Genomic DNA, 20641 nt, shown 5'->3' with positions numbered 1-20641 from the left:
ATTTCTATATAACACGTACATTTTAGTCAAATACATTCATTTTGTAGTTCATTTTGAAAAAGTAACAAAGAACGGTATTCTACCAATTTCTACACACAATATCAATAACGGTTGCTTTTAAATATTTATTTTTTTTAAGTAAGAATGCACAAACGATATTTTAATTTAATAAATTGATTTCTTTTTTAAAGGATTTTAATGTTTGTTTGTTTGTTTGTTTTTTTTTTGGTTAAAATAGAAAATCTTCAATTCATTAAATTTATAAATATATAAAATATAAAAGATGAAAACGCAACTCGAGTACATTTTCTGAAATAAGTTGCACTGATTAATAGTTTTTTCAATATTTTGTTTAAAATATTGGTGTATTTTGGTGAGTTTTTGTGTAAGAAATCATACAGTCAAAATGAAACTAGCACTTTTGCCTATAACTACGTGTATATAGTGTCTTTAGAATGATATTTATAAAGAATAACGTCGGTCAAACAGTGACACATCTATAGCATGGTTACGCCTTTAGTTTATTTCATTTTTTTTAATTGAATAACAGAAAAAGGACATAGTGCTGACGATGGGGACGATCCAAACACCAACAACGAAAAAGACGACGATTCTGGGAATAGGAACAGTGTGGACCCGATGGCGTATATTATAAAGAGAACAAACTAGATATTGTCCAAAGAGATACGACACCTATTGTGTTACGGCTATACATAAATGTTGTGTACTCATTAACACTGTTTTGTTAAAAATCAAATTTATTATTGTTGTTAAATTCTTTGATTTTGTTCCCTTCTTTTTTTAATATGCTATGTCAAATTACAGGTCATTTAACTCTGAATGTAACAATTTGAAAAATTAAAATGAAATTGTTTGATGTGCTGCCTTTTGACTGTCCTGATCTTAAAGTATTTACTTATGAAGGAGAATATATCTTGCCATTTATAGAAATAAATAGCAAACGCTTTTGCTGAGGTTTGTTGATCGAGGTCAAAGGATCTGTAATGACAATTTTTTTTATTTATTTTGCCTTAAACAGTCAATCCAAGCTTATTTTGTGAAACATATACACCATATCATAGTATATAAAACTAATATTAATATATTAAAACCAAATGTCGTGTCAAAATGCTCAAGGGAAGTAGTTAAATTTCCAATTTTAAGTCTCTGTCATAATTTTTCTTTACATTTGAGAAGAAAAATATTCTTTATTATACATGTTGGTTGGTACAGATATATATGTAAGACTGCCAGACCTAGAAAGAGGTGGAGGAGGCTTCATAATTTAAGACTCAATAATAACACTAGTTTATGTTAGAAATTGGGTGAAATGGAATTATAGATATGCGACACTATCAATTATGCCACGTTAAAGGCGCTTCCATTTAACTCAATAATGTAAGGAATATCATCAAAGATAATATTTTAAATTCAAAATAAAGTAACAAAATCAAATTCATAGATATACATAAAAAGAACTAATAAATAGTTCATAAAAATATGCAGTTTTTTTTCTTAATCACAAGGTATCAATTGAAATATTTTTTAAAAGACAATGTTGCATCCATGTAATATTCTAAAAAAGTGTGTTATAACCTTTAGCATTTGAAAAGGATATTATGCTTAAAACAACCATTTGATAACCACACGATGTAAATATAAGCATACCAAGGGCTTAATGTTTTACTATCATAAACATTCATAAAAACATAATGTGAGGAAGGAGAAAGTCGGTCCTCCGAAAAGAGTTGCAATTTTAAATTAAAAAGCAATATCTTTTCACAATGCGTGCTAAATTTAGAATTTGTTATCAATCTGTATTTAAACTGAAATTAAACGAAGATACACTTTGCTAAAAATCCCGCCTTGTGCCTTTGCTCTTAGTTATTCTGAAGGTATGATAGTAATGCAATTTATTAGTTGTATTTACTGATTGTTTTGGTTGGTTTTCTGTTTTGCATTCAGATTATTTCTAAAATATGCTGCTAATTATTGTGTCCTAGCAGGCTACAACAATTCTGCATCTTCTTGACAAAATCATATAGAATCTGTGGCAAGCTGATAATGCCACACACCTAAGACTGCTCAATGTCACCAAAATTTATCTGATGGACATGAGCAGACGTGTTTTCCTCTCTGTCAGCATCCTTTATCTTATCAATGAATTGCATTTGGTTGCACGAATTAATTAAACATTTTTTTTATTACATTTATCATTTATTTGTTTTAGTTTGATCTACATATTATGGAAAAATTACATACATTAATTATAAAGAAAAGTTTTATTTCATCTATTCTTTGTTACTTTATCTTGAAAAAGAAAGATATATTTCATTGGGTTTTTTTTTCAACTCTATTCCACAACAATAAAACTTTTACAAAAAATTATTTAGATATTTACAATTTTCTTTCTCTTCAATTTTAAATCTAATATACTAAATGCAAATGTTTACATTTCTTTACCTGTTTCAATTATTGAAAATAGCTTATTGTTTAAACTTTTTAAAATTGTACATTTCCATACGGAAGATTCGAAAGTAACTTTATTATCTAATTTAATTATATATGATAAATACATTTTACCGATCCACTAAATCTTATAGGCGAATTTGTTGGTATTTGCATTATAGCATACTGTAGAGCACGTCTTATTGTTACGATGACATGTCTCATCAATCCAATTATAGGCATGCAACAGGTTTCACATTCTTTAAGCAAAACATAACCAAAACTGCCCGGAAATATATATCGCAATACGTGTATATTTCAATACAAAATTTCTCCCTATACCAAGCCCTAAGGTATGTTGTGTATTTTTAGAATAGTATGACCAACTGTATTCACTTATACCACTTATAAGATTTCTATGACTGTATTTTCTCTTCAAGCCCTATCGATTTTAAACTCTATCTGTAGTATTTTCACAATATGCTTAAAAAGCCCGTACTATCTGTGCTCAGTTTTCAAAATGATTAGGACTATTTTTAACTGTTTCATTTAGTAAATGTTTAATAATGTTTATTCCTCTTTAAAACATAATTAAATTTATTCATGTTTAGTAGACATGCATAAACGATAATTATCTTGATCCGCTTGGTACATATACAAAGTAAACGTAAGCATACCTTAGGAATTTTGTTAATCTTATTTCCTAAATTAACACATACATTGCAGGTTAAATTTTTATTATTATGAAAAACTAATCACCCAACACAAAAAAACATTGTCAAATTTTAATCATCAAAAGGTTACCAGTTGTAAATATCAATTAAACTGAATGTTTAAAAAATGTGTGATTTTTGGCCTGATCTTTTTTTTTAATTAGCTCTGTGATTATTTATGTTTTAATATTTATTGAAGACCATCAATAGTTATAATTAATAACACATATTAAACCTCCCTCCCACCGACCCACCTACCTACCTACCCTCCCACCCACCTTCCTTCCTGCCTGCCTGCCTGCCTGCCTGCCTTCCTGCCTTTAAAATTAAAGTTCGGGTTAGGGGAAATATAGATATTTATAATGATGGCTTAAGGTAAGGTTCTTAGAACAGACGCATTGATCTTTGCGAAATTACCACTCCGTCATCACATATCCTTATAGAAATAACACACGATTTAGACAAGTTTTTTCTTTTAAAAGTACTGATTTTTGAAGTTATCTGTAATCAGTGCGAGGCTAATATGTGTTCTGTTATCTGCTAATTTATTGATGGCAATTGTAAAATATAAGTTCATGGCATGTCTTTCATATTGACAATATTAACTGAGGTAGAATATGCTCAGTTGTCAGTCGTTATTATGTAAACACTGCCTGTTTGGTAAGATTACAGTTGCAACTGGCACCACAAAGAAAACCATTGTCAACCAACGCAAAGCGAAAGTTGACAATCATTCTCGGGGGGTGTAAATTTCAATTGTTAGCTTACCATACAGGCATTGTTTTCATTGTGTTAACCGTTATTAATTTAACAAGTGTTTCTAACGCTCAGGGTAATAGCGAGCACAGCTCACCGGCGCGAAGCGAGCTCTACCAGCAAGGCGTGTGTGAATAGAAAATTCGGACTTTTTGCACATTCATTCAACAGGCTTTTTGGCGTCAGTAAATCGGACCAGTAATGCCTTGTTTTAACCCTCCCAGTAGTTCCCTGTAATTATGGTTTCCCATTTTCACATTCTCACGAGAACAAGTACGTGCATTGTTACTAATTCCATTACATAACACTAACGGAGTTATCGTCCTTTCGAGTGATCGATCTCACTAAACTAGATACCATCTCGCGAGAATCAAAGTAAAACTTTTGAGAAACAGATAAATTGTGTAATTTCCAGAACATCGTGCTTTTTAAGTAAACATAACAGTATTTTTCGCGTAGTTTTTTTAGTGTGTTTTCAAAGAGACAGACGACACTCGACCGACATGAACTTTGACGTCCCAGTGATTAGAATTTCTTATGAACATATACACAATATATACATTTCACAACATTAACAAAGATCTCACAAGACACAACAAACACGAGGACGAGAATAGTAACACACGTAGATCTCGTCGAATGAACACTTCCGTTAGATGACATTACCAAAGTGCGGGAAACTCCATGGATTGTTTTGGCGGATCTTCGTGACCGACAGTCTTCGTCTGGAATTCCGTCCTTTCACGGGTAAGAACGTGGGGGAACGTCCACCAGATTGCCGTTGATCCTAAACCACATTGGACGCCATTTTTGTAACCGTTCTTGGACGAATAAGTAAAACACCAATACGATTGTAGGGTTCTAAATTATGTATATTCTTACCGTTACGTCGCTCTAATTGTTTCACTCTATAACAAAAGAAACATTATAAACATCACAAACATGAATAACATACATTTACTTATAGGTCAATAATATCTCTTTAAATTTAATCGCAATACACGATAAATATATATTTTATGTAAAATAATATTTCCTACTATTAGAAACATTACTATTATAGTTGATATTAAAATTATTAACAATAATGAATTTCAACGGATAGTTACATGAAACAATTTATTGAACGAACTGAGTGCACGACAACGATTAACATATGTTAATCAATCAGCGGATCAGGCTCATTATGATTTGACCTATTTATAATCTATACAATATATAAAATCTTGTCTACACAATTAAATATAAAAGACATATTCTGCTTAACGATATTTTCATTGTACTATATTCAAAACATTCACTCTACACAATCATACTAATTTATTAACTTTAATTATTTTAATCTTTAATCTGTAAAAGTTTAGAATTGTATTGATCTAAAAAATTATGGTTTTAAAGAAAAACTTACAGGTCTGCGTCTGTATGCTTTATCTCAATCTGAATTTCAACAACACACCTGTTTGGTTAGAAGTCTAGGTTGCATTTAAAGATTACAAAACCAGAATTCAAAATAATATCTCCCGCCAAACTCTATCAGTAGTGACCAATACTGACCAATCACAAACTAATATAAAAATACCTATATTCAAATGGAATAATCCAAACCGCTGCAATAAATAACCTAAACGGGCTATGCCATTATTTAGAATAGAGGTGTTTAAGTTTACACACACTTGTTAGTATTAGTGCAGCGCAAAGACTGAAATATGAGAAAGTGAATGAATGAATAACTAAATAATGCTTAAAATGAAAATACCAAACCAAACCCACCGACATCTGATAATGAGATCTGAAACATTTTATACAATTTTTACTTTGTTAATATTCATCTTAAGCCATAAAACATATCTTTAAAAAATCGAAATCTGTTTGTTAACTTGTTGACACCCTGCCTCTAGAGCTTAAAATATTGACACACGCTTCAAACTCGGAAATTCCTTACCCAGTTTTCGAGTCATTAGTTACCTCCATGTATGTTTGTAATTTTAAGTTGGTATGGGACACTTCCATGTTGTGATGTATTGTTTATCGAAATAAACAATAAAATGAAGTGTAATTATATAAGTAGTTTCTTTCAAAAAAAAGTTCACCTAACTCCGTAGCGCAGTGGGTTAGAGGGTTTACTACGAACCTGTAAGTCATGAGTTTGAATCCCGCTTGGGGGTTTACAATTTTTACATTTTCAAATACTTTTAAAAGCTATTTTTTGGTAAAATATTGTAAAATTTGAAAATTCCAAACGTTCATACAATTGGTATCCTATCGACGTCATTATTAAAAGTATAGATTAACGTTATCATAAAGATAAAACAAACTTAGCTTCATTTTTGTTATTGTTGATTTGATATAAAAAGAAAATATTTTTTTTAAATATCTGGTTTGGTAAAATTAAAGAACAAAACCTACGATAACTTTAGGAAACTTTGAAAATTACAATTTGGCTATGGGTGAAAAAAGTATAATTTTTTTAGATTTAATTCAGTAATTTTTGTTTTAGTTGACAGTGTTAAAAAAACACATTCAATACCGCGTCTGATTGTTACAAAGCCAAGCAATGCAGATCAAGTAAACTCTGAAAAATGACAGACGCGCGTGATGCAAATCAAATGTAAATGTATACGCAAATTGATCAGCGAAATGTTTCATTTTTTTCTACATTTTTTTCCCTCTTAACTTAATCATTATTAAAAAAAACCCCACATTTTGGTTTTACGACTAGCATTACTTAGATACATGATAGCTGTACAGATATGTTTATCATTTAAGACCTGGCTCTCCTTTCACACAACCACAATCAGATGCAGAACAAGACAACTCAACTGGCAAATACATCAGCAGGAATTGGACTAAAGATCAACCTGAAGAAAACAGAATTGATAAAGATAAACACCACTGCCTAGATACCAGTAACAGTTGCTGATTAATCAAAGTCCATCAAAGAAGTCGAGTCCTTTATCTACCCTGGGAGTGTGGTGGACAGTCTGGGTGGCACAGACTCTGACATCAAGTCAAGAATTGGCAAAGCAAGGACTGCATTTTCCATGCTTAAAAACATATGGTCCTCTAAGAACATCCGCATTGCTACAAAGCTGCGGATCCTTAACGCTAAGGTGAAGTCCATCCTATTATATGGAGCGGAGACCTGGAGGACAACTAAAACATCCCTGCTGAAGATCCAGACCTTTTAGAACACCTGTCTGAGGCGCATCTTCAACATCAGGTGGCCTGAGAGGATCTTAAATGAAGACCTGTGGAGGAAAGCATGACGAGAAGGAATGGAAAGGCAAATAAGACGACGGAAGTGGGGCTGGATAGTACACACCTTGAGAAAGCCATCATCCAGCATCATACCTCAAGCCCTTACCTGGAACCCGCAGGGCAAAAGGGAAGGGGACGTCGAAGAAACTCCAGGAGGCGGGATGCAGAGGCAGAGCTACAGGCACTAGATATGATCTGGAGCAGTGCCGCCAGAGCAGCCCAGAACCGTGTTCGTTGGAGGACTGTTGTCGATGGCCTATGTTCCTCACGGAACGACAGTCCTAAGTAAGAAAGTAAATCATTTAAAAGTATTGCATGTTTTTTTTTTTTTCAAAACCATTTCTTAATGCATTTTGCCTTTGTATTATATGAAACAATGATGTTTTTCATGATCTTAAGGATTTTTACACTGTAAACGGTAAAGTGTTCGCCATGTTTTTCTTTCGCCCCTTTCGCCCTTGTCAGCTGGGGATCAAATTAGGCATCCCATTCGAAGATGTCGATAATTACTTACAATTATAGCATTTTAAATTTTAAAATCAATACTTTAATTATCTAACACTAACATCAGTCTTGTGTGATGCTTTGCAAAAAAGGAATAATTCTGATGCAGATTACTTCATCAATTAATTTTTGAAAATAAAAACATTTTATCATTGCTATCTCTATATATTACATTAAACAGTAAAATGTTTTCTTTGGTAGTTAAAATGGGCTAATGGCGATCATTGTAAGAATAAAAGGCATATACAGCGTTAGCCACAATGAACTATCGAAGATATTACACATTTTATTAGTTATATTTATATCTTTCATGTTATAAATTAATAAAAGCATAAATTGTTGGAGAACGTATACCTAACTCATAGTCAGGATAAACAAGTATGTTAGACTAATGGACTTCAAGAATTTAAATTTTAGAGTGACATCAATGTGATTATTTTGTGACGTCCTTGATTTCTCTTAGGTTGCTGAATGTTTCGACGGATTGATAAACTTGTTAGAATTGGAATGAGTGATTTTTAACCCTGCCAGTATCTATATCGCTATGAAATTAGGATTGGCTGTTAAAGAAAAAAAAGAGAAAAGATGTGAAAATAAAATTATATGTTTGTTTGTAAACGTTTTATTTTTAACATTAAATAGTTTTTACTTATTCAAACTAATGTCATATTTGTAGGTTTCCTGATAGTATTTCTGTTTTCACTTGTAGAGGTATTAAATAAATGTAGTGTTTCATGGCTTTGTTCTATGAGATTATTAAGTAATATTGTGTTTCATGGCTTTGTTCTATGAGATTTTTAACTAATATCATTCATAAAACTATTCATAAAACTATCACCCTAAAACGCCAATAGCCATCCGTAGAGCTTTATCACATATGAATTATTACATATTGTATCAGATCTAGTTATAAACGGGAAAAACAGTTCGTGATTTTATATTATTGGAAGCTTATTTTAATCAATTCTACTATGCAGTTACTCTGGCAAACCGAAAGTGAAACAGTGTTTGGACCTAAGCACAAATCACCACCGCTGACAAGACTTACTTCTTGAAAATAATAGAAAAATACGATTTAATGTATGCTGAAGCATTGTTCTTCAAGGAAACTTAACTATAAACAGTGAAAATAGCCATATTTTATATAATACAAACAAGTTAGATATTTTTGTAGTCTCATGTATTCCTATGCCAGAGTTTAAATAGTCTCGTTCAACCAAACGTTCGGCTGTCTCCGTAATCTCCGACAAGCGAGGGGCCCTCTTGCTTGTTGGAGATTAATGGAGACAGCCGAACGTCTGGTTGAACGAGACGAGAGTTTGATAATAAAAGTGCTTGGATCCATACAATTTTTAAAATTGTTTCGATTAGTAATACATAGTTTGAAATTTATCTTTAAATATTACAAAACATGATTCATATTGGGTTTCTCGAAATTCTTGTCAGAAAATTCTAAAAATCCATATTATAAAAAAGTGCGTAAATCAAATACAGACTAGAAACTAATTAACTAATTGCCATGCAAGATAAATTGATTTTACAATAAATAATAATCGATAAAATCAACTCCCGTTATTACTTAAGTACTTTGATTATAACTAAAAATTGGGTATTTATTTTCTTACAAGAGACAAGTACTTTGTAAGACATTAATACAAACAGAACAGGTGGGCTGTAATTTAAAAGAAAATCGTCTTGACTTATTTTGTTTCTTGTTTAATGAAAATCAGTTAATTTATTTGGAAGTGTTTGTCCTTTTTGGAAAATAAACAAAATTAATAATCTGCATGAACAATAATGAACTAAGTGTGAATGTCATCATAAGTTCACCACCTGCAGTTCTGTATGGCAATGGTCAAATCATGTTAAAATTGCTTGATTATACTGTTTAACGCTTCATCAAACTTGAGTTCAATTATTTAATGAAATGTCAAAGACATTCGAAATATGGATATCCATAATACCAGTCCACTTATCAAAATAACTCTTCCTATTATTAAAATGAAGTGAGCTAGTTCATGAACCTAGATTAGTAGATAAAATGCTATCATCGCAAATGCACGATTGTTTGAAAAGGTATATAAATATGATTTTGATTTTGTTCTCTTATCCGAGATTGGATGTCAGCAACGGCGATGAGGACTCTGCAGCTTTGTTTAAGTATTTGCGTCGTCATTTTGTTTTGTGATCGGGCCAAAACATCGGTAAGATTTTTTTTTTCCAATACAACGTATATACATTTTAAAATGTTTAAAGTAGCTCAATACATGGAATCATTACTTTTAAAGAAACTACATTTGTTTGTCACAAGAAAGAGTTTAAAACATTTTGTTAAATTGTTTGTATCAAATTGTTTGTATCAAAAGCATATGTTTTCGAAAGTCATTCATTTTATAATTATTTTTAAAAGACTACGACTTTAAGAAGTGGAAAATCAAAATTTGGACCTGTATTTATAACGATCACCGAAAGGCCAAACCAACCTCATCCTAAGCAAGTTTTGATAAGATTTTCTGGGCCTCCAGATACCGTGGTTTCCGTTGATTTGATAGAACAAGATAAAGCTCAAGGTACGTATGTCTTTTTTCAACGAGCGTTTTTTTAATTTAAGAGGGTTAAATTGTCGCCACAATTTTAAAGCTATGTTAACCTAAAACAATTAAACACATTTTTTTCTAAATCTTGTGAAGTTTACGTGAATTTATAAAAATGTTGGTCGCCTTACTATTTTCGATTATTCCTTAACTGCTACTTGGAAATATAGACCGACAAGAAATATTCGGTTGGTTGCTTTCCGAGAGAGACATTCAGATTTCACGGACTACACTTAGTATTAACACGTATCTTTTGAAAGTATTGCCAAAATATCCACATTATGTTGTACACATAGTGCTGCCTACCGTGGTCAAAACGTCTAGGTTATAATGTGGACCACGATCATATTTCATCCATTAAAGTTAATAGAACATAATTAAACCTAAAAAGTAACAAAGTGGTAATGCAGGTTTTCACAAAAAAAAATATTCTCTAAAACCATGCTGTCAGTGCACGATCTTAAATTATGTTTTGTTTGCGCATGTGCGATAAAATAACATTACGAAAGGACGAAACATTCAACGATAATCGAAGATGTTTGAAAAAAGGAGCGCGCATCTACATGTATCTGAATTTCATTATAATAGAATTTCGTCTCTCAGCTGATATGTATAGTAAGTAGCAAAAAACCTATTACAAATAAAGCAAAAATCGAACAAACGGAGAAAAAAAACCGCGTGGTTTTAATCCATGTAAGCTCTAAATATAGTGATCGGGAATAAAATGCATTGATGAAAAAACACATGCATTATGAATATTTTTTCATAAATGTCATTTGAATTTTCATTAAATCTTTAAACTTCCAAGATTCAGTCCAAAATGAGTAGAAATGTTTGTTTTTATCTTTAAGCACATAGTTTACTGTTATCCTAATTAATGTTTTATTTCTAACTATTTAATCATAAAAAGCAATATTTTGACATGTTATAACAGAATATGTATTGTGTTTTAGTTTCAGGTGGGGATTTTGTATCAGTGTATGCTTTTGAATTTCATACTGATTTGACCATTGTACTTAAAGGAAATGAACATGAAAAAATTATCAAGGGCTCAAATTTGTCTGTTTGATGTGTATAATGATATCTGAAAACCGTTTAGACAGAGCTTTCCTCAGTAAAAAGATATACCACTTAGAATAACTAATTCTTGCAATCCATGAGCGCTGCCATATTGTTAAAATCATTACCTCCCTGCTGGGTTATCTCTAAGCAACTAAGAGAGGGCAGCTCTGATGCTGCCGTCAGTGAGACACATTGCATTTTTACACACGTGTAGTAACAGGGATAACATGCCATCATCAAAATGTGAATGGAAACTTGAAAGGAATGTAAAGAGTTGTCATTTTAAACAGTGTTTATGGAGGACGATTTTGGATCTCAGAATGATGCATTCCCACCAGCAGTTAATGTGACATGTAACTAGAATGGAATGTCCGTGGATCAGTGTTATTGTGACCTATTTTTTCTTGCACTCGGGAATTTCTTGTCATTATGTGTGCTACATAAATGAGCACACAAGGTGCGCATTGCACAGCATCCTGACTTTTAAAAAGTGTCTTAGTCCTGTTATTCTTCTGACAGCATAAACAGAACCTGCGTATACATATCATCAAGATCTTATGTATAAAAAAAACAAATCAGAAAAATTTCCAGGGCATTTAAATAAAAAGTAACGGTAAGAAACCCCACATGGAAAATGGAATTACAATTTTATATTAATTTAAATTGAAATCTAAAAACAGCATTTTATTTATTTAAACACTAACTGCCACATGCATCTCCGTACAAACATCTGGAATGTGATGGTCTTATATTTCACAAATTAATTTATCTATATTCATTTTTTGTACAAATCATAAATAGTTATCTGAGATTCATTTATAGAAATGTACTAAATCCTTGTCTTCTCATGACAGTACACAAAATTTTTCTTCACATCAAGGCATAATTTTTCTCCTCAACTTTTATCAACTCTGTACATAAACACTGGCCTAGTTCCAACATTGACCCAGTCACCAGCAGCAATGTGGCTTATCTACGTCAGAGAACAGATGCATGCTGGGGAATAATGGATTACCTCCATAAACCTTTCACTGAGAGTGTTAAATTGATAAAATCTCTTGATAGAAATAAACAAATAGGTAACAGACCTCATTTTTAAGTTTCAAAAGGCTTTTATAATTTATTAAGCAACAATTATTTTTTTCATGTTCACTTCCTTTAATTCTCGAGCAACTTCCGAGGGGTTGGGGATCAATTTTGAACACGTCGTCACCGGGTATTATGAATTAAATCCCAGTTGTAACATAGATATCACCTCTTCCAATGTTGGAGAGATAACAACATACACCATCGTAGTATCAGAATTTCCAGGGGAAACTGAAGGGCTGCTAGACCATGATGTGAGAAAAAACGGAAAACTCATCTCATCAACAGACTATCTGACAACGGAAGAAAACCAGCAGTCCACGCTGGGAAATGTAACGACCGTAAGCTTCAACAGATCTAAGCTGACGAACGACAATGTTGATCTGACATTAAGTTTTCTTTAATGTCTTATCCACAGGACACCCAAATAACTTGGTATAAATGGGTTTACTTCATTAAATAAAAGGGTTTATGGGGCTACATCGAAGTATGTTTTATCTTAACAAACCATGAACGTTTGATGCATACTTGACTCGAATAAAAACAAAACCATACTAAATATTTTCAGTGTATTATTATTATTATTATTATCATTATTATTATTGATAAATGAAAGTTGATGTATATACCGTATCCTGGTATTGAATTCAAAAGGAACAAGAGATGTTTATGCTTATGCCCCCTCCGTTGGAAACATCCACAAAGAAAATGAACGTTAACTTAAATAACTGAATTTTTTCTAAGTCCAATTGCCATTACTCTGTCAAAAATTGCTCTATCATACCCAAAACTAAACTTGACCTAGATAGTATCATTATAAATCTGTATACTAAATTTCACTTTGATATGTTCATCCTCTGCGAAGAAAATGAGCAAAAACTGCAAAAAACTAGAATTTTTCTACGTCCAAGGGCCATAACTCTGTCGAAAATTGCTTGATCGTACCCAATATCGAACTTGACCAAGATATTATCATGATGAACATGATACCAAATTTGAATATCTACGTTAAGTGCCACAGGGCCTATTTGGGCCTATATGGCAATTGAAAAAAATATATATATTAAAATAAAAAAAATATATTAAATATATTTTCTGTATTTCATTATTGATTTTTTAAAATTTGTATCAATATACATCGTATGATCTATGTGTTTAGTTAAATTCTGCTGATAACGTCACAACGTAAAAAATGATATCATAATAATAACGTCAATACCTCACACAGCGCCAACTTGTTGTCTGCGTTTTACCATGGCTGGCGTACCATTTTTGTGAATAGATCCCCAGGACTTTTCCATTAGAACCGGAAAATGTCTAAATGCACAACCTGGACCAAAGAAAATGCCCCCTCCCCCACAAGAGCAAGATTACTTTTTCCTACTCTGCCATATAAACCTGGAGCTCGTTTAACATAAATGACTTTTGACTAAAATCTATCTTAAGACCAAATATTTTTCATAAGATCTCATCATAGCTCAAAAAATTGTCATATCTTAGGATAATCTTAAAACTGTCAAAACACAGGTTTTAGGTCCAGCTTTTACATGGCGAGAGCTTATACTTTAGTCCACTACCGAAGGTCGAGTATAATTCGAGTGTGCGCGACGTTTTATTTTCATGCAGCCGTTAGTGCTGATTAAAAAAATCAAATAATACACATCGGTAATATCCATACGGTTTTTTTTATTTCAAACATAAATCAGATAAAAAGCTACTACAGCCAGCATCGTTCTCTGGTATTGTATATTACGCAAGAAGTCGAGAAAATATGAATCGCTTGAAGGAGACCGTGTGTCTTTTTTTTTACTTAGAATTGAAATATTGACAGAGCACAAAAGGAAGCATGTACTTTATATATATATATATATATATATATATATATATATATATATATATATATATATATATATATATATATATATATATATATATATATATATATATATATATATATTTCATTCAGACTTAATTAATGAACGGCAATACAAACTGCGATATGCCTAATAAGGAAGAATGAGACACTAGAAAAATTACTTTGATATGGTCCTAGAACATAATTTTAGCCAGATGATCAACATTAAAAAAAATTCCATTTGGTGTCATTTTACGGTAGTTTTCATGCATGTGAAAGAACAAAACTGAATCTTTGGACAGAAAAACAAGAACTGCATGTAATAACTTATTTATTTACCCCCCCCCCCCCCCCCAGCGCCTCAAGTCCTATTGAAACCTTTTTCAAATCTTCTGTATCCTTCTTCAGAGCATTTCAAACAGAGACATTCTTTCTTGAAACTGAATTTCAACCGTGTCTCTAAAATTGGACACCTTTAATTTTCACACGGATGGTTCTGTCCGCACGGACTTTCAAGTCATTACCTGTTTTATGGTCATAAAGGACATCTACTGTGTGTACAGGCGCAAATATAGCGGTAAACGAAGAAAAGATTTCTAGGAGCGTAAATACTTTTTATTCGATCTTTCAGTTTATTATAATTTTCGTATATAAAATATATCAATGTTTTTATCACAAAATTTTATCATTATTATATTTTAGACAATTCAGTTGGTCAAGCGGATTTAATCAGTGAAAAAAACTGCAAAACCACAAGTTGGTTAAAAAAAACCTCCTTAGCTCGAATCGAGATATAGAATCGTAAATGTTTTGCATTTCATAACTGTTATATTTCAGTGTATGATGATGAACTATGTATAGTCGTTAACATTCTTAGGTCTATATTGTTTTTGATTCTTTGAATATTAGAACTATAATGTAAATCAAATCACAATCGTAGTTGTATCGATAAAAAGAGCTAAGATATCAGAGAACATTAGGAAAAAAATTATAGACCTTTTTCAGAGAGTTCAAACGTTTACAACTGACGATCGTGATTGTCAATATTACACGTATGATGTGGTAAACGTTTTTACTTTGTATGGAATAAAATGAAAATTAAGTGTTCACCTGTCCGAGAATAGGAAGATTTTAAAACATACAGATAATTTAAAGCTACATGGTCCGTTTTTTTTTTTTTTTTTTGCCATGAGAGTGTCAAATTTTTTTTCTATACAGACCAAATTTATTCGAAAGATGCCTATTTACACAAGCAAAATCCGTCTTCTTTCAAAGTTTGAATTATCTAAAATACATAAAAAATTTCTGTATGGGAACACAAAAATCAAAACAAACAAACCATCTCCATCTTGGGAATGTTAAGACACGGAAACTGTTTGGTTTCGTTCCCGAATGACTGGGTTTATTCAACCCGCATGTGATGTACCGATTCTATACAAAGCACTTCTCCAAATAATAGTAGATAAAATGTACAGACGTTTATTTCTTATTTGAATTTTTGTCAAAGTCGTAATACAACCATACCCGCGAGACGAAAGAAATCAATACAATTTAAGTCGTTTGTTTTGTAATTAAATTGTGTACATCACTTTTTCATTAAAATATGGCTTAATTGACCTGGAAAACTACTGCAATGTCTATTATGATACACATACTTATCATAGCCATCGTATAAAAGCGAACACAAAATTTTAAATTAAATCGGGCATAGCAGCTTTAAAAATTTCACGATAATCCTATATTTTATTCTATTTACGAAATCATTAATACAGTCATTTGGGGTATTTTGATTAACACTTTTTGTTCAACTTGATTGTAAAATATGTGTAAAAACGCATGTTTAATACCCTTCGTTGTTTTGGTCCAACAGAAAGATCATACTCGTTCATGTGCGGACCTAGAAGGGGGTGCATGGACTATTCCTTCCACCTCTTGGAAAATTAAAATTATTAAGATTACATAGCAAAATTCCCGAAATAGGCCTCAAACACCCTCTCCAAACTTGGAAAACAAAATTATCCCTCGAACACCCCCTGGAAAAGTTTTCTGGATCCGTGCATGCGGTAACAAACATACACTGTATCAATTTTCTCGCTTAATAAAGCAATAGCATATATACAATGTAATGAGAAATTAATATTGGACAGCGTTTTCATCACACAAATTCCCTTTACTGAGGTTAGCGAGAAGATTTTAATCACAAAATAATTTATTAATGTATGTCATTTCTTCTTTAAACTCTCTATGTATAGACCACTGGCATCGGAAGCAAATTCAAAGGGGGGAATTCCAAATTCATCACAATCCTAATCCGTGGGGGGGGGGGGGGGGGGTACGTATACTTCCAACAAAAAAAAAATAATTCTTACCTTGGGGATCATAATATTCCTAATCCGTGGGAGGGGGAGGGGTAGTAGTATACCTATATTTCCCCAAAAAATCTTACCTACCAGAAAACTACATCATAAAATTCATATTCCGGGGGGGGGGGGGGGGGGGAGGGGGGGGGCTAGTATGCCTACAACTCCAACTTCTCAACATTTTAATCATTTCAAGGTAAATTTAGGAACAATTATGTTTCCTGCGAGAAAAAGGTGTGTGTGTGTGTGTGTGGGGGGGGGGGGGGTGAACCCTCAATGATGCTATGTGCTTAATGGTTTGGTCTAACTCTGCAAAAAAAGTGGGTTGGGGGCTAAGCCTAGTATGCCTACAACTCCAACTTCTCAATATTTTAATCATTTGAAGGTAAATTTAGGAACAATTATGTTTCCTGCGAGAAAAAAGGTGTGTGTGTGGGGGGGGGGGGGGCGGTGAACCCTCTATGATGATATGAACCTAATGGTTTGGTCTACCTTTGCAAAAAAAGTGGGGTGGGGGCTAAGCCCCCCTGAGCCCCCGCCCCCCCCCCCCGATTCCGACGCCTATGTAAATAACATTACAGGTGGTGACTGTTAGAGAGTTTCATTTGTTCATGTTGTGTACATTACAGTGCGATACATCAAACTTTCTAAAACACGGAACGCGGGGTGATTCGAAATACCCCCAAATGACTGTACGAGCATAAATTGGATGGGCGTTTATGCTTGCGCGATTTCATAGAAATGATTATTAAAACGAACAAGAAATTGCTTACCAATCTAGCACTGTCATTCTTTGTCTGTCTGTCTGCCTATCTAACACACATTAAAAATCAAATCCTTTTTTGCGAATTTCTTAAACTGCATCATGATAAACCTTTACAGCTGCAGCCAGCAATACCCGCTTCTTGACCACTAACATACTTGCATTATACTAATTAATTAGTTTTTGAAAATTATCTGCTATTAATGACAATGATTGTTACAAAAAAATCGCATTTAAATGATGCATACAGGCTCTAAAACAATGTAAGTTGGTTATATAAAATCGCTTTAAAACATTTGGCGTTTTGCTTAATTACACATATAGTTTACTGTTGATCTAATATGGTTCACATTTTTCGGGGGAAAAACTTAATTATTGCTATCTAGACAATATACTTTCGTTATAACTATTTGATAATCCCGCCCCATCAGCTGAAGATTTTGGTTCCATTTGTCACAGTTTGAGGGAAACTCTTGTGTGAAAAACATGATTAAGTTTGCATTGCATGTCATAAGGATAGCAAAAAAAATCCGGTAATTACAATTTCAATGATAAAAAAAATTCACAATTATGCGTGGATTATAATAAAGGATTGACAGGATAAGAAAGTGATTATTTTAAAAACTGCACGTATTTGTTTAATATTGGGAACATGCATCATTAATGAAGTAATTCATATTTTTTGAAAGACGTGGTTTTCTTTACATTTCTTTTTTATTTGGCGACGCTAAAAAAAGAAAGAAAAAAAAGAATGGCGTAAAGTCTTATTTGAAATGAGAGAGAAAAAGATAAAAAGCCATTGTTTTTGATAATAACATTAGAAATTATCAATTAAACACAAAACTGCATCCCGCAACGCTGAAAAAAATGGTACGGAGCGTTTTGTCAGATTGTTACGTCAAAACATGATTTTGATAACGTCATGCTTGGCACTGAAGCGTAATAACGTCTTTTTTGACGTGGCAGCGAAAGGGTTAATATTTAGATTACCCTTGGTCCAAACTACAATATAGAAGAATGCACTTGCGAGTGTGTACATGTAAATGGGCAGGATAAATGTCATCACAAGGCCAGCATTCTTCTCTATGGGTATGCAAATCAAATTATACAGTCTGTAGCTCTGATGAGGAAATACGGTCTGATAACCAGACTTTTCTCTTTAGAGATATACATAGCTAATCTATATGCATTGAATTCAAAACAAATAGCTTTTGATTGGCTAAAATTAGAATATGTTGTATATTATAATGAATTATTTTATCAACACCTGGTATTCAAGTTTATTTATGGAATTTGTTGAAAAAAAATATCACTATCCCATACCGAAGCATTCACACGATTTGATCATGAGCAGCTCACGTGAGGACTAACACGATTTGCTCACGTGAGTTGCTTATGCGAGTCTTATGTGCAATTTAACATGCAAATTAGGTAAAATTCTCACGTCAAAAAAATTCTGCACATGAGTAATTTTTTGCTAATATGAGAAATATATCTGTTCACCAAGAGTTTTGCTCACATGAGGCGAATGAGACTCGTAAGGCTCATGTGCAACAGTTGCTCACTTCAAAGACAACAGACAAAATATTAAATTAAAAACATTAATATATATTTATATCTGGCATTTTAAAAATACAATTTATACAATGTTTAATATTCCACTTTACTTGAACCTTTAGAAAGTTTACCAATAACAAATGCTGGCATGTTAAAAATTACTACGTTCTTAACAAACATTAACAATCATAGTGTATGGGAAAAAAAATCACAGTTCACAGTAGACAAAATTCAAACCAAAGTAGTCCATAGGTGCTGCACGACCACTTGCTGTATTACAATAAATCGAGTCATTCCTGTTTAACATTCCCAATGTCCTTTTTTTAACAGTCCCGGTTCTTGCATACTCTCTGATTTTACACATAAATAACCACACAAACCTTTAATGATGCTTATCCTATATCAGGTAATTTTTCATCATGTCCATATAATACTTCATGAAAGCAAATTAATTTATAACTTTTTTTTCTTTTCTTTTTTTTAAAACAAGTTTTAGTCATTTAAAGACGGTCGGTAAAATAAAATACGAGTTTGTATAACATATATTTGTATCAGATATGCAGTAGCATTTCTTTTGCTGACTTTGTTGTTTCGTAATTCTATAGAGTCGAAACAGCAAGCGCAGAAGAGATATACGGACATATACTTAAAGTTCATCGAAATAGTCACTCTTTGTTCATACAACAAAAACTAACTCGTCAAGTGCCACCTTTCCTGTTCCCAAGGATATGTATAGTATTTGCAGTACTATCAAAACATATCTAGTTTATATTATAAATTAGATATATAATATAACTATATTATAAAGTTTATATTAGAAATTACGTATGTGCTTTTCGATTTGTTTTTGAGGAAAATAGAAAATATTCATATTAAGTAAATATAAAACAGCCAAAAAATAACATGCTTCTAACATACAAAATCTTATATATAGGGTTAACAAAGATTTTGTGCGATTGCTAAAAGAAAAAAATCAATGTTTTTTTGTCACAAATGGTTTTTTGACAAATAAATTTAAAAAAACAAACAAACAAAACATACTAGTGCAACCTCTTCGTATATGGATTTCAATCAAATGCTTCATTTTGTTTCAAAAACACTTGTTTTCAATTTCTTAACGTCAAAACAAAATTTGCTCATCTTTTCCTAAACTCTATATTGTTAATAGAGGCATTTTTACTTTCTGATAGCTAAATTGGCGCTACTTCACTTCAATTTAAAAAACATCATTAATAACTTTTGATAAAATTTCCACAATTTAAACTTTTAAATTTTATACGGGAATGGTTACAGACATTAAAGATACGTCCGCTATTGTTTCAATAAACTACAAGTCACTGATTGTTCCTTGTTTAAAAGTATAAGTAAATTTAACTAAGCAATATTGCTGGAGGTATGCTTATGTGTTAAATTGTAGAGGTTATTTTGTTCCGAATATTGTTTTGAAGAATTTTATTTCATTCTTTCTCAAGCTTCACCCAAATAAAGAAACATTTTCTCTTTGTGTAAACGAACAAACTATATTGCCTGACTTCAAATGATTGTATGTGTTTCCCTAATAAAATTTTAACTAATTACAGACATACAAACAGACAAAAATCTTAAACTGAGCTAATATTTGATCAAAATAGCCTTAAAACTACGCAAGATTTAAAATAGAACTGATCAATTATATTACTTTTATC

General features: G+C 32.1%; 1 protein-coding gene across 1 annotated transcript; it reads left to right on the top strand.

The window, feature by feature from the left end:
* Positions 1–9782: 9782 nt before the first annotated feature.
* LOC128172918 (uncharacterized) lies at positions 9783–12980 on the top strand. The gene is made up of 4 exons (XM_052838651.1): positions 9783–9883; positions 10090–10249; positions 11227–11293; positions 12498–12980. The coding sequence occupies exons 1-4, from the start codon at positions 9800–9802 to the stop codon at positions 12823–12825; spliced, it is 639 nt and encodes a 212-aa protein (XP_052694611.1). The 5' UTR covers positions 9783–9799; the 3' UTR covers positions 12826–12980.
* The last annotated feature ends 7661 nt before the right edge of the window (positions 12981–20641 follow it).

Source organism: Crassostrea angulata, chromosome 2 (assembly GCF_025612915.1).
Source record: "Crassostrea angulata isolate pt1a10 chromosome 2, ASM2561291v2, whole genome shotgun sequence".
Classification (NCBI taxonomy): domain Eukaryota; kingdom Metazoa; phylum Mollusca; class Bivalvia; order Ostreida; family Ostreidae; genus Magallana; species Magallana angulata.
Note: the sequence above shows the minus strand (reverse complement) of the source record. Positions and strands in the feature narration are given on the sequence as shown.